Raw genomic sequence first — 12,846 nt, 5'->3', positions numbered from 1 at the left:
TTTACTTGTTTAGTTTTGTTCCTACTTTTCTTAAAACATGCTTATTTGCTTTTTTAATTGCTAATATTATTTTAATAAGAACTGTTTTATGTGCTCTAGATTGTTTGCACTATCTGCTTTGCTGCTGTAACACTGTAAATGTCCCCGTTGCAGGACGACTAGAGGGATACCTTATCTTATTATGACACATAAGGTCCCCATTTGCAAACTTGCAGTGTGGCCCTTTGTAGCCTTGCTGCCGTTTATCATAACAGAATATATAATTTATATTATAAAAGCTTGCACTTTCTGCAGAATTATATTAATATCAAATAATATGAACACAGTAAACTTTCATTTTTCAGAGTAAACTAGATCAGTAGGTGATAAAGAGTTAAGTGTACATGTACAAAAGATAAGGCAACAAATAATAGAGTACTTGTGTGGTGGTGCTAAGTAGTTGCTGAATTAGATTTTTTGCAAGCTGCTCCATAAAAATCAGAGTGTGACCAAAGATCTCAGGGCTGAAGCTGCTATGAGGAGAATATTGTGAGTCTTGTTGAGTTTAAATATGGATAGGACTTTGCTGTTTGCTTGGGCTGTTGTCATACAGACTTAATTATATGAGGGCTGGATTGGTGTCCCTCTCAATGTAGGGGTTGGGGAGGATGTCAGAGTAAAGGAACTATGACATGTCTAGCTCAAGTTGTTTAGAATTTAGACAGAGTTGGTCTCACAAACAGATACATTGTTTTGTCAGTAAAACAGTATACTGTATTTATCAGACAGGTTTTAAATGTATACGCTAAAAAATAACCTGAAAGCAAAACTAATACAGCGAATAAGGTGTGAATATTTTAGGAAGGGTAAAAGAGTACAGAAAAGAATCCTTGATGGGACAATGATGTTTACATATGATGTCTACAGCAACACTGCTGCACTGCTTTACGTAATTCTAAATATTCAGAGACAGAAGACAGATCATTCATATCCCAAGTTACTGAGTGACTGAAGAGTTTTTATTTTATCCCAGGAATAAAAAAACAGAAAGTTATTTTATCTTCTTTCTTTTTTTTGCTCTGGAAATAACATCTGAAAAGGACATTTTAGAAAACTCTATTGTAGTTGCTCCTCAGAGGCAAAGTGTTGACTCCTTAAGAAACTTAACAGATCCATGTTGATGCTAATAGTTTCTTCCTTTTCTTCTTATGTTGTAATAAGTCAAACTCTCTAGTTTGTCTAAAGCTGAGGTGATTATGATTTATCTATGTGATTAGCTGCCTAAAATGCAGTCTACAAAGCTGTGGTGCACATCAGTATACTTATTGAAACTGAGACATGTTAAGTTCATGTAGAATTTTTATTTACTCAAGAAAAATACAAAATATAGACAATTTAGATCATATGTACACTATACATTCTTGTCATGGAGAGTCATTATCTCTCCACAGCCAGTGACTTCAGTAATTTTCTGTTGGTGTCTCTGCTTTTTAAAGACTGGTCCACTTAATCAAAACCAGGGTCTCCACATGGGTGAGGAAGAATTGGGTGGCGACCCCTCCCTTGGGACAGGGTGTTGGGGGGTCCTGAGCGTGGTGAGAGGGGGGCAGTGGAGGACAGGTGGGCTGGGGTGAGGGAGTGTTGGCGAGAAACCAAAGAAAGAGGTGTTGGAGGACAGAGGTGACAGGCTGGGAGGGAAGGAGAAGTGAGCAGCAATGGATGGGAAAGGAGGAGAGGTGGCAAACGCGGAGAAAGACGGAGAGAGCCAGGGAGAGGGAGGAGGGGACAGATAGTCATGGCACGGTGTGGAGCATGACTGAGGCTGGAATGAAGAATGAGATGGAAACAGCATCTTAGTGGACTCCTCTTTCCTCTCTGATGTGCAAATGGAATCCGTCGGTGTTACATCTGAAAGCTTGGTGGTTTCAGTCACTCGTTGGCTGAGGTCTGACCTTGTGCTGTCTGTCTGCTGGCTCTCTGTGTGATGCTTCAGCCCCTCGATCAGGCTCAGTCTCTGTGCTGGACTTATTTTGTACATGTAGCTGGTCAGCTGGGCCACACACTGCTGAAAACCTGCACTCTTAATGGTGAGGAGGGAAGGATCTTTGACCTCTGAGTGATGATGGTCCACCACTGGAACTTGAGTGTTGTTCATATGACTGTTGGAAGAGTCTGCAGCCACTAAAAAGACAGCAGGGAGAGGGACAGAACAGGAGTGTAAGAGCAAAACGGGTTTCTGCAGCAGAAAAATAAGAATTGTTCATTTAAATAAAGAAGTTAAAGAACTCTTTTCACAAACCATTGCTCAGGTTCCTCTCATGTGTCCACTTCTGAAGATACTCCACAGCCAAGTCCAGAATCTCTGCTTTCTCTACTTTAGGATTCTGCAGTCGCTGTGGGAGAAGACAGGGAAACAGGGGAAAACAAATGTTATCATTAAGAGGTTTTGTTTCTTTTCTGTAAGTGTAGAGGATGGGTGTATTTTTTAATTGACATACGAGATCAGAAGTATGATTCAACAGGAGACTCGGCAGCTCAGCAAGACTTTGATTTATTCGATCTCTCCTCTTCTTTTCTACAGCCGGTTTCAGAGCCTGGGAAAGAGTCACAGGGTTGTGTGAGGAGGGTTGAGATATGGTCACTTAACAAGGTCCCATCTGACAAACATTTAAATATGTAACCACTAACATCAATCAGAATCTAGTCTATAATTCCCTATTGTATTAGTTAATTATAAGGGATGTCTTTTAGGTTAGTCATGCTATAACATTTTTAAAAAGAATAAGAAAACCCTTTGGTACTGTGAAATAAACTGGTTAAATTCTCTGTTATAAAAAAAGCTGCTGATTAAGATTGATTAAGAATTAATGAAACCAAAGGGCTTGAAAGACAATATTAAGGCATTAATTTAATTCCAAATTAGATCTATAATTGTTAAATGTGCCTACCCTTTTTCTACTTTTGCCATCCTCCAGAGTTGGGTTCTGCAGATTCCTGGTCATGTTGCTGTGTTTGGTCCTGACGTCCTGAGTGAAAGTTGCAGCAGATAATACAGCCTGATGTCGCGTGTGGGCCGCTATAAGTAACCTCATGCTGCATCTGATTGGCTGACGTGTGTTGGTGACGACACTGGTCTTAACTTTATTATAAGGCCCATGAATAATATCGAAACAGATTCTTAAACAGTGATCACAAAGATCTCTCCTTGTTCCAATAAACTCTCAGGTCTCAATATGAATGTTATTGGCTGAAATGAGTCCAATAATCTTTGGCATACATTTGATAATGATGACAGAATGGGACTTAAAGGACTGTTGTATCGTATAGTTTGTCATTCATAAAAGTTAAAAAAAAAAAAAAAAAAAGTTAAAACTCAGGATTTTGTGATTTAAATGTTTAAGTAGTTTAAAATGTAATGAAATTTAAAGTCAGGGTAATGATCCTGGGAATGCTTATGAACCATTATTTCATTAGGCTCAATGATTAGCATGTTAGTGTTTTTAACGCCCATGAAGTGAGACTATGGGAAACAGTTTTTTTCTTGTGGGAACAGAGATGAAGTGAGAAAGTCAGCAGCCAGGAGGACTTTTTACGATGTGTGAGACATCAGCACTTTGCATCAGGCTTAGTGATTAAAAAGACAAAATGAGAGCACTGTTAGTCCCAACATAGAAACTTCACAGTGAGCAGGCCTATGAGAATCTCTTGTTCATATATATGCAGTAAAGCACAATACAATAATGACAGAAAAGAAGTAAGGTAGCACAGAGCCTCGCACATCCATATGGGCTGTAATGGACAAAAGGGCGCAGGTCACGTTTGTCTGTTGATGTGATGAGGTGTCAGTATGTTTTTTACACCTGACTGTAAAGCGTGCTCTACTTCGGGTCAGCCTGTTGCCTCTTGTTTGGTTTTCACGCGAGGTATACTTCAAATATCAAACCAGTTGTTTACTGGAGTGCGCGTCCCCAGCCCCTCGGGCCCGTTTGGTTCAAGTCAGTCAGTGTGTCCGATGCACCCGACGGGTCACGATATTGGAAGTGAAGGAGGCGTTTCTCTGCCATCAAAGGACACACTGATACTTATTAGTTTCCATCACAGGCTCAGTCGAGCGCATTATAACACTCATTTATGGGGCGGGTCCACGTGGCTTACACCCTACAGGGGGGTTATCATCAGTAAGTTGTTATTTAGCCTACTGTGGCGAGTTTGAAGAAGCCCTACGCCATAGACCCATCCATATTTGTTCTTTAATAGAGATGCGTAAAATCGTGCTACCTTTTAATGAATGAATAATGCTCGTCCTCTGGGCCCAAAGCAAGTCTCCATAGTTACCAAGAGGGATCTCTGGGCCTCCACTAATCGCCCTCTCTTTGATTGAAAACGGAAGTATCATTGCCTCTGAAAAGCCACTTAATCTACGGGATCCCTCTGATCCGATCATCCCAGTGTTATCGCCACACTTGAGCCTATTATGGGGATCAGGGGACCGTAAATGCAGTGCGAAGAAAGCTGCTAACTAAAAGTCAGCTCCAACACCAGGGAGGCAGCATCCTTTGAAATAATAGATCTGAGACTGATCAAATCTTACATACCTATTTCTGATATTTACAGTTAAGAGACCTGCTCAAAGATCTAGCACCACACCTACTGAAACATAGGTCTGCAATAGGCTACAGCACAGGCTTTAAGGTGTTAATGAGGTGATATGGCTCAGCATCATCAGGCGAGGCTCTGAAAGGGTGCGGTCTGTGGGGGGTTAGGAGGATACCTACCTTTAAGTCAAAAAGCCAAGCCTTGACCAGGTAATCCTATATTTGTATTTCATTACTTTATTAAGAAAGCTTTGTCAAAATGGTTGTGTTGGAAGAAAAGTTCCAACATCAGATTTCACCTGACTGAATGTAGTGAAGGAGTGAAGTAATGGTTAATTTCTATTTTATGTTTGGCTTGCTCTTCATTTGATTTTTTTTGCAATCTCTTCCATCTATACCCTTAAAATGTAATCGTCCCATGTTCTGTTGTATGTCTTAAGTTCCCTAAAAAAATTGAAGAGCTAAATTGCCGTAGAACTATCAAGTATGTTTTGCCTACTATACATGTTACATTCTGCTGTAAAATAACTACTGACTGTAAAGTGATTGCTTTTCCTCAATAAAGAAAGAATTATATACAAAAAAAAAAGAAAAGCAATAACGTCACTTGTCCTCTGAAAACCTTTTTTATTTTCCTCATAAGAAGCTCCCAAAAAATCAGCTGTGGTTAAACTCAGCAATAAAATCATCAAAAAATCAGTTCGATCACCAGACATCGTTTTAATCAGAGATTCCTGTATGAGTTTTAAAGATGTATCTGATAAAATGAGCAAGTCTGAATTTTGTATCCCTGTGACTTTACAGGATCAGGTTGTTTTTATACTTTGGGGAAATGAAGTCTTATAAGATTTACGAACCCAGACATGAGCCCTTAAGTTGCCATGAAGCAATCTATAACTTTTAGGCTGCGTTTTCAGTGTTTGACTGAAAGTGTAAGCAGGACTGAATTCAAACAAATCCAAATGTTTTGCCTATTCAGGTGTCAATGCCGCGTGCTGCCGAACGAATGGGAGCGTGGCTCTTGTGGGCGGGGCTACCTGCATGGATATCAACAAAATGCAATGAGGGTTCATTCGCGCCATTCTGCACTTCGTATTCCCATCCAGACAGACAAGATCCGACCTGAAGCATGAAGGCTTTATCCTCTTCACCAGAAACTCCCCAAAAGACTATGAGAAGGGTGAGCCTTTGCATTCTGAACTTTGACTTATAGTCAAACGTCATGTATAATGTTATTTAATGCTTTTGTAGTGGGTCTAATTAATGTTAACCGTGTCTATCTCAAGGTGTCTAAACCTGTAATGGAGAAACGCAGACGGGAGAGGATCAACCACAGCCTGGAGACTTTACGACTTTTGATGCTGGAGAACACAGAGGACGAGGTAAGTCCACAGCCGTGTGTAATGTTACTTTCAAGACTCTAACCACATCTGCACTCGGTATCAAGTCGCTGATTGTAATGTATATCCTGTCTTCTTAGCGGCTGAAGAATCCAAAGGTGGAGAAAGCTGAGATTCTAGAGACTGTAGTCAAATTCTTGAAGACTGGGAAGGATGTGCAGAGGGGTCGCCGGGCCATAAAGAGAGTCATGTCCAGGGAGCAGGGACCGACTGCTTCCCGCAAACAAACTTACCATAGCGGCATGAGGTCCTGTCTGCTGAGAGTCAGCCACTTCATATCCAGCAAGAGCCAAGACGCAGAAGAAACCGATGAGGATCCGGATCAGACATCCTTTGTGCATCTCGAACCCCGAACAAATCCCTCATCTAACGGGCACACATATATCCCTACACCCATCGGAGACCCGGCTGCCCTGGCTCTCCAGCATCCGCCCCTCCATCACTGCTCGACAAGCTTCTCCCATCCATACCACACCCCGACGACTGGCTTCCACTGCGACACCAGTAAACTGCTGTCTCCTTGCGCTGCCATTACGCACAGCACGGATCCCGTGTGGAGGCCGTGGCCTCAGTAAAAGACACTTAAAGACAAGATTTTTATGATATTTGTATTTGATGCTGACACTGTGTAAATATGTATTTTTGTTGTACAGCCTGAACGCCTTTTGTACAGTACAGATGTATTTCCTGACCGCGTATATTTGAGATTCGGGGCATTACTTATATGTGCCGTTTTTTTGTTTTGCACGCATCATTCTTTATTTTTTTGAGAAATCCAGTTGCAAATATGTGAATTTTTTACTTCGCTGTCCGGGGATGATATTTTTTTTGAAACACCTATATGAATTTGGTGTTAAGGGGACGCGTGCGTAAAACCAGCGTAGCTTTCTTGATAGAGACTATATTTTTTGTATGCTTTTCTTTGTGATAAAGATTCACAGACATTCAACTCTAGCAGTTTGTCTTTTCTGCTTTCTGTAATCTCTATCCCCGTTTACAATAAAATCACAATTTCCTGATCACTGTCTGTCGAGTGCCCTATCTGGATCGATTGCCTATACTCAGGAAGGCTTTGGGCCATATCAAGTGGGACATCCAGAGGACAGTTAACACATACTCCAGCATGGTTAGACAGCAGTTATGACACAGTCTTCTATTGAAATGCAGATGGTGGTGAGTCTGGAGCTTCTATGATCATGATAGCAGCTGTTCAGATGCAGAACTGCAAACTGGAGTGATCATCCGCACACTTTCTGGCGTCAGACTGCCTTGGGTGTGGTGGCATAGCCTAATCTACAAAGACCTCCTTAGCATCCACACATGAGGACTGAGCCAAAGTACACACAAGTTAAACATATCTAACTAGTTTAACTCATATCAAACTTAAATTCAGAAATCAGGAAACTTTCCATTCAATGTGTTCCACTGAGCTGACAAGTTCTTAGAGGATCTCTGAAGGCCAACAACTTAGCCTTGAAATGAAAGTTATATCTCACCAGACTCTGAGAGGGCGTTAACACCCACACAGCATTATCTTTGTAAAGTTACTTGATGTCTAAGGCAGAAAAAAAAAATGTGCATATATACCTGATTATTAGTTGGGCAACCTAATTTATGTGTTCTTACTTTTTAGAATTGGACACTGTTCTGCCGGTCAAGAAGTTTATTTCTACAGCTAAAATACTTTAGAGCCACAGATTTCTGTCTATCAGCATACCAATGGCATACACTGAACACGAGTTGAGTAACACATGGGCTACAAAACCTCTGATGAGCTTGTATGGTAAATATTTGCTGGGAACTAAAGTTTGTTGAAAACGTTTGGACGGTTAATCAGATTTTATATGGCAAAGGGGCTCTGATACGAAATCATCAATATTGAACATGAAACCCTTCTCAGAGCCCCAAAATAAACCGATTAACATTTGTTTCGAAGTCCACCCCAGCTACATGCATACGTGTTAGTTCAATGCACTTCCATGCTATACCCATCAGTTAGTTCACATTTCTTCTGTTTTAAAGCAGGCATTAGTCCCGCTGGGCTGATCTCCGACAGGATGCTCTCTTGTGCGTCTGTACAACCCAAAGGACAAAGTAGCCTAAACCAATCTTTCCAAGGAATCAGATTAGTATTTCTCAGTTTTAATGGAGATTAAACGGGCTTAGTGCCCAAAACCATGTCAGCGTAAAAAAGTTGGGGGTAGCCCAATTCAACTAAACGGATGTTACATCCGCAGTTGTTTAATGGGGTTAGTTGTTCAATCTCTCAGAGAACCCACGCAGGAATCTGGGCTCATTGTTGAATGTGCCGTGATTTGAAATGGAAGATTCTGGGACTTCAGAAGATGTTTCCCCCAGTTAAAAATCTCACATGTGACTAAAAGTTCAATCAGCTGTTTTAGTGAGTGTTGGGTTTTACTTCTCTCGCGCAAACACAATAAATGAATAGATAACTTTATAATCAAGTCTAATCCAATCCTTGATGGATACTTTGTACGATGAGCATTAATTTCACCTATATATTCTCAGGTTATCAGGTTGCTCCAAATACACGTTTGAAGATAATTCATCTTACATTGAGGTCCGTGAATCTAAAGTTTATACTGATTCCCCATGTTAAGAAGGCTAATTATGTAACAAGACTAATACATCTAATTAGCAACATACTTATAGTTTACTTACACGAAACTTCCATGGAACATTATTGTCTACCACTTTGGAAACAAAAAAATATATGTTGACTTACTGCTACAAGTGGCCACGTGTCAGCAGCTTTACAGCCGCGGAGGGGATGTTATAAAATCGGCACACCTCAAGGTGTTAATGGGTCTGCTGTCTCCCACGCGCCGGGGACGATGGCTCGTGCATGGTAACAACTTTTTTGTAGAGGGTTTCATTTTCATTAGGCCTATAGATCAAATTTCAAATCGGCAAAAACATTCAGACATGTGTTTCGGAGCTCTCTGTTGATATACGTAAAATGTACAAACGTTTTACGCAAGACGAATGGTTTTTTAATTCATACATGGTGTAGTTAGTTTTATGATATATACATGCTTATATCAACTTCCTTACTTTTTTATTGACTAACTAATGTATTTATTTTTTCCACCAAAAGGGCCAAGCCAACGTGGTTAATCTGATAAAAGGAAACCTACAATGCTGCTTTCATCGTACAGTTAAAGCGTAGTCATGGCAAACACTATGTTTACTTTTGTAATTAAGAAGCTTTAGTTCCTAATACTTTAAAGCACTTTGTTTTAGGTTATTCATGTAGCCTGAATCCTCCGCTGGTGGTAAACGGCGGGGTTAAACACATTAATTGATGTGAACAATGCTGCACCACTGAGGCCTTTTTTCACTGCTGTGTGGGGAGGGTGAGTGACTTAAAAACATCTGCTGCTGCGCCACGTCTGCCCCAGCAATGAACCACAACAAGTTAACGCAATAAGGTGGTGCAGCTGATGTAGTATCCACCGCCTGAACTTACTTCTTTGTACAGGTTGTACAGAAAGTATTTTTTACTTAGACTCTTTATATTTAGGTTTCTATATTTATTGTCCCTATTGTCTTGTTATTGGGAACTGGTGTTTCAATCACCATGCACGTCAAAAGTCCTTGTGTGTGAGCTCACCTGGCAATAAAGCTTTCTTGATTCTTCATAAAGAGAAACTCTGCTCATACATCTCAAACATAAATAAAAGGCTGGACCTTCATGAAAAACAGGTTTATTATTAACAAGAGAAAGTCACAGTAATAACTTTGAATTATTGAAAAGACACAAGTAGAATTTACTCAGCCTGATGTTTAGGGCTTCTATCATGACAATCCCTTTCTTTTAAGCCTATGTGTATGTGTATGTGTGGGAGGGGGGGCATGCTGCTGAACTCCGTGGTCAGACTTTGCCGACAGCCATGCCTTGAGCTTTCTGATACTCTTGCTGTAAACTGGACAGGAGTTCTCGGTGTTGTTCAGATTTCTTTTCCATGTCTTTCAGGATCGTCTCATACCTCTGACTGTAACAGGATATACAAAAGATGACATTAATATTATGAAGTTCAAGAAAACACACCAAAATACATCAAATTCTGCCAAGATACCATGTCTTCCTTTCATATTTACATTTCAAGCCAAGATACAGACAATTCTCGTTTGACTTATGATATTTGAATTATCCGTTTCCCATGTGCATGGATGTCCAGCCAATGGGAAAACACATACAAAATATGATTCAACTCAATACAGTTAAATCATGACCGACATAAATTTACTTTAATCTGAGTCATGTTGAGGCTTCTATCTGGGACAGTCTGGACTGTTATATAGAAGCTTTGGGCTGTGTCTATCAACTCAGAGCTCATTACCTCCCTCTACATGCAAGGGAGCAGAATTACACAGTGGAACTATGCACATGCTCCACATCCACATTTGGTTATTTGGAGATAGAGAGCTACTACTTCAAGTTTCTGTTGATGAAATCACAGCAAATGACCTGTGATTGATTACTTCTTGACATACTATGAGAGTAGACTTTTTGCTTAAGCATAAGATGACAGACTATAAAGACTGCACAGGACAGCTTTTTAAGAGCCTTTGTAAGAGAGATGATTGTTTGAATCTAATTATGCATTCAGTTTAATTAGGTGTGGACTCGAAATGTCAGAGACTTTGCCCCAGGTTCGGGACACTATACCCAAAGGGTTTTAGTGCATGATACATGGGAGACATGCAAACTGCCTGTGGCTGAGAGGAGGAGGGTATAAGCAGCAAAACTGATTTCGTCTGAAGTTTAGAAATCCAGAACATGGCACACCTTTTTGGCCTAGTGTGTACATTTCGCAGCCCATGTGCTAAGGCTATGGTCCTCAAGTGGGCAGCATTGATTCGGTTACAACTTACAGCCCCTTTCCCACATATCGCTCCTCACTCTCCCTGTTTCCTTATCAGGGAAAACAGTCCTATCCTCTCTGAATGAAGGGATGAAAAGCCTTAAAATAAAACTTAAAATGAATAGAAATCTAGGATGATCTTAGATGAAAGTCTCTAGTCTTTTATTCAACAAAAAAAACATTAAATTAGGATGCCTACAAGAAGAAAACACGCCCTTAACTTTTCCTTTTGTTTTTATAAGAGCTAAAATAGTTTTAGATACTCAGCTCCTACAGCCTGGAACTTGCTGCAGGAGAATTTGGGTTTGAGTGACCTTGTCTCTTTACATTTTATCAAAAGCAGATCGAAGGCATTGGAGGAAGATGTATCAGCTTGTAGATGCTTTGACTAATGACTCCCTGTTATGAGATCCATGATATGATGTCATGTTTTTAGAAATTTGTGTTGTCTGTAACTTTGTTGGAACATGCCCCAGCTGAACTTGGCCAGGACACTCTTGTAAAAGAGATTTTTAATCTCAATCAGGGTTTCCTGGTTTAATCGAATATGATTTCCATTTAAAATAAACTGTACTTCAAACCTTTTACCAACAGAAATGTTAACTTACATATCCTTACATTGCTGCTATGTCTATTTCTATCCCTGCAACTATCAGCTGTAATGACCCCCAGCTTCAGTATTTAATGTCTTGTTACCACACAGACGGAGGGTATGGGAATAACAATTACAACTGAATCCATATTAACTGAGTGGCCACACAGGATTTGTGAATCTTATTTGAAACCCTTAACTTATTCATACCACATTAATCTAGCCTAACTTGACCCCAGTGCCCTGAAGTGGTCTCTCAGGGTGGTCCTTACTTAGAATAAAGGACTACAGCATAGCTTTAGTAACTTACATCTCCCCATTGATGTACTCGAGCCTTTTGGTGACAGTAGCCTTCGCCTCGTCCAGGTCTTGCTTCACTAATACTGGACCAATGAGCTTATAAACTGTGTTTTTGCTGTCCAGCAGGTCTAGCTCCTGAAAGAAAGGGGAATTCAATCTTCATTACAATATAATCCAGAGATGGGATTATTTAGATAAAAGGGCACAATGACATCGCTCGAGAAATGTATTTTGTAAGAACTCAGATGATCTGTGTGTTACCTCTTTGACGATGTTGTTGTCCGTCAGCTGTGTCTCCAGCTTCTGTCTGGCTGACATGCTCTTGCTGACATCTGAACAGAGAGCAAATATTCACGTTATAAGTTGAAAGAGCCTGATCAATGATGGTAGTGTTATTTCAGTATCAATACAACTAAACATTAAAGTTCAAACAAAAAGGAAGCACAAATCGAGTCGATTCATTGCATGACTAGCTGTCCTTACATGGACACTTAGCTAGCTCGCCACAACATGGCACCATCCACACACCATGCAGTGCTAACAGGCTCTTACCTTTCTGCATCACTGTATACTTTTCTAATTCCGCTTGCAATTTCTTCTGAAGGGCCTCTGCCATGTTTACGTTTGATCTAGTAAGTACTATATACAGTACAAATATAAAGATCTTATTCTTTAGCTGTAAGTGATCAAATGTGGTGTGGCATTAAAGCTCTTTTAGCTAACAGGAAATAGTAGCGGATGGTAGCAGATCCTTTCAAAGTAAGAGCCCTCGCTTCTAGAGGTTTCTCTCCGCCGATTGTAAATCGATATTTCTTAAACAAAAAAATAACAAAAAGAAACATCAAACATGAGTTTGGAATACTAAACTATATTAGAGTACTACGTAATCAAATATAAAATAATTGAATATGTCTTTTTTTATTATTATTTTTATTCAAGAGTAAAGGTGTTCATATACAGGTAGTAGAAGACAGTAACACATATAAATCAAGTGAAGACAGATTAAATAATATAAACATATCATACATCAGAAGACATGACAACAATACAATATATATCAAGTAAATACACTTATGACAACAACAATTACG

At 39.9% G+C, this 12,846-nt stretch overlaps 3 protein-coding genes across 3 annotated transcripts; 1 reads left to right on the top strand and 2 right to left on the bottom strand.

Moving 5' to 3' along the window:
* Nucleotides 1-1,426: 1,426 nt before the first annotated feature.
* Nucleotides 1,427-3,046, bottom strand: her11 (hairy-related 11). Its single transcript, XM_034690437.1, has 4 exons — nucleotides 2,928-3,046; nucleotides 2,478-2,573; nucleotides 2,279-2,372; nucleotides 1,427-2,160 (listed from the first exon to the last, which is right to left on the bottom strand). Exons 1-4 carry the CDS (start codon nucleotides 2,979-2,981, stop codon nucleotides 1,490-1,492), a joined length of 915 nt encoding a protein of 304 aa, XP_034546328.1. The 5' UTR covers nucleotides 2,982-3,046; the 3' UTR covers nucleotides 1,427-1,489.
* A 2,509-nt stretch (nucleotides 3,047-5,555) lies between these two features.
* her5 (hairy-related 5) lies at nucleotides 5,556-6,923 on the top strand. Its single transcript, XM_034690438.1, has 3 exons — nucleotides 5,556-5,754; nucleotides 5,861-5,956; nucleotides 6,055-6,923. The coding sequence occupies exons 1-3, from the start codon at nucleotides 5,704-5,706 to the stop codon at nucleotides 6,547-6,549; spliced, it is 642 nt and encodes a 213-aa protein (XP_034546329.1). The 5' UTR covers nucleotides 5,556-5,703; the 3' UTR covers nucleotides 6,550-6,923.
* Nucleotides 6,924-9,686: 2,763 nt separating this feature from the next.
* Nucleotides 9,687-12,506, bottom strand: pfdn6 (prefoldin subunit 6). Its single transcript, XM_034689949.1, has 4 exons — nucleotides 12,308-12,506; nucleotides 12,017-12,087; nucleotides 11,766-11,890; nucleotides 9,687-9,990 (listed from the first exon to the last, which is right to left on the bottom strand). The coding sequence occupies exons 1-4, from the start codon at nucleotides 12,369-12,371 to the stop codon at nucleotides 9,870-9,872; spliced, it is 381 nt and encodes a 126-aa protein (XP_034545840.1). The 5' UTR covers nucleotides 12,372-12,506; the 3' UTR covers nucleotides 9,687-9,869.
* Nucleotides 12,507-12,846: the final 340 nt, after the last annotated feature.

Source organism: Notolabrus celidotus, chromosome 8, assembly GCF_009762535.1.
Source record: "Notolabrus celidotus isolate fNotCel1 chromosome 8, fNotCel1.pri, whole genome shotgun sequence".
Taxonomy (NCBI): domain Eukaryota; kingdom Metazoa; phylum Chordata; class Actinopteri; order Labriformes; family Labridae; genus Notolabrus; species Notolabrus celidotus.
The sequence above is the reverse complement of the archived record's forward strand: the minus strand, read 5'-3'. Positions and strand labels throughout refer to the sequence as shown.